Here is a 217-nt window from a genome sequence, read left to right as displayed (position 1 = left end):
CGCGCTCGCGGGCGCACAGCCCCCCACTCACCAGGACGCACTTCCCGGGCTCCAGGCTCCACAGAGAGCTCTCCGTGTTGACCTTGTGCGTGAACTTCCCCTCCATGAGGACGCGCTCCCCGCGCTCCTCCAGCACGGCCACGCGGATGGAGCTGCTGCTGAGGGCCACCGAGACCTGAGGAGGGAGCAGAGCAGAGGCCGTGGGAAGGGAAGTGAG

General features: G+C 68.7%; 1 protein-coding gene across 1 annotated transcript in view; it reads right to left on the bottom strand.

Moving 5' to 3' along the window:
* The window catches only part of NUDCD3 (NudC domain containing 3), a 40,174-nt gene that overhangs the window by 5,604 nt on the left and 34,353 nt on the right, over positions 1-217 (bottom strand). Inside the window, exon 4 of the mRNA XM_014530541.1 lies at positions 32-175. Coding sequence (XP_014386027.1) covers positions 32-175 — 144 coding nt within the window. The remainder of the gene's footprint in view (positions 1-31; positions 176-217) is intronic.

This window comes from Myotis brandtii, unplaced genomic scaffold, assembly GCF_000412655.1.
Source record: "Myotis brandtii unplaced genomic scaffold, ASM41265v1 scaffold743, whole genome shotgun sequence".
NCBI lineage: Eukaryota > Metazoa > Chordata > Mammalia > Chiroptera > Vespertilionidae > Myotis > Myotis brandtii.
The sequence above is the reverse complement of the archived record's forward strand: the minus strand, read 5'-3'. Positions and strand labels throughout refer to the sequence as shown.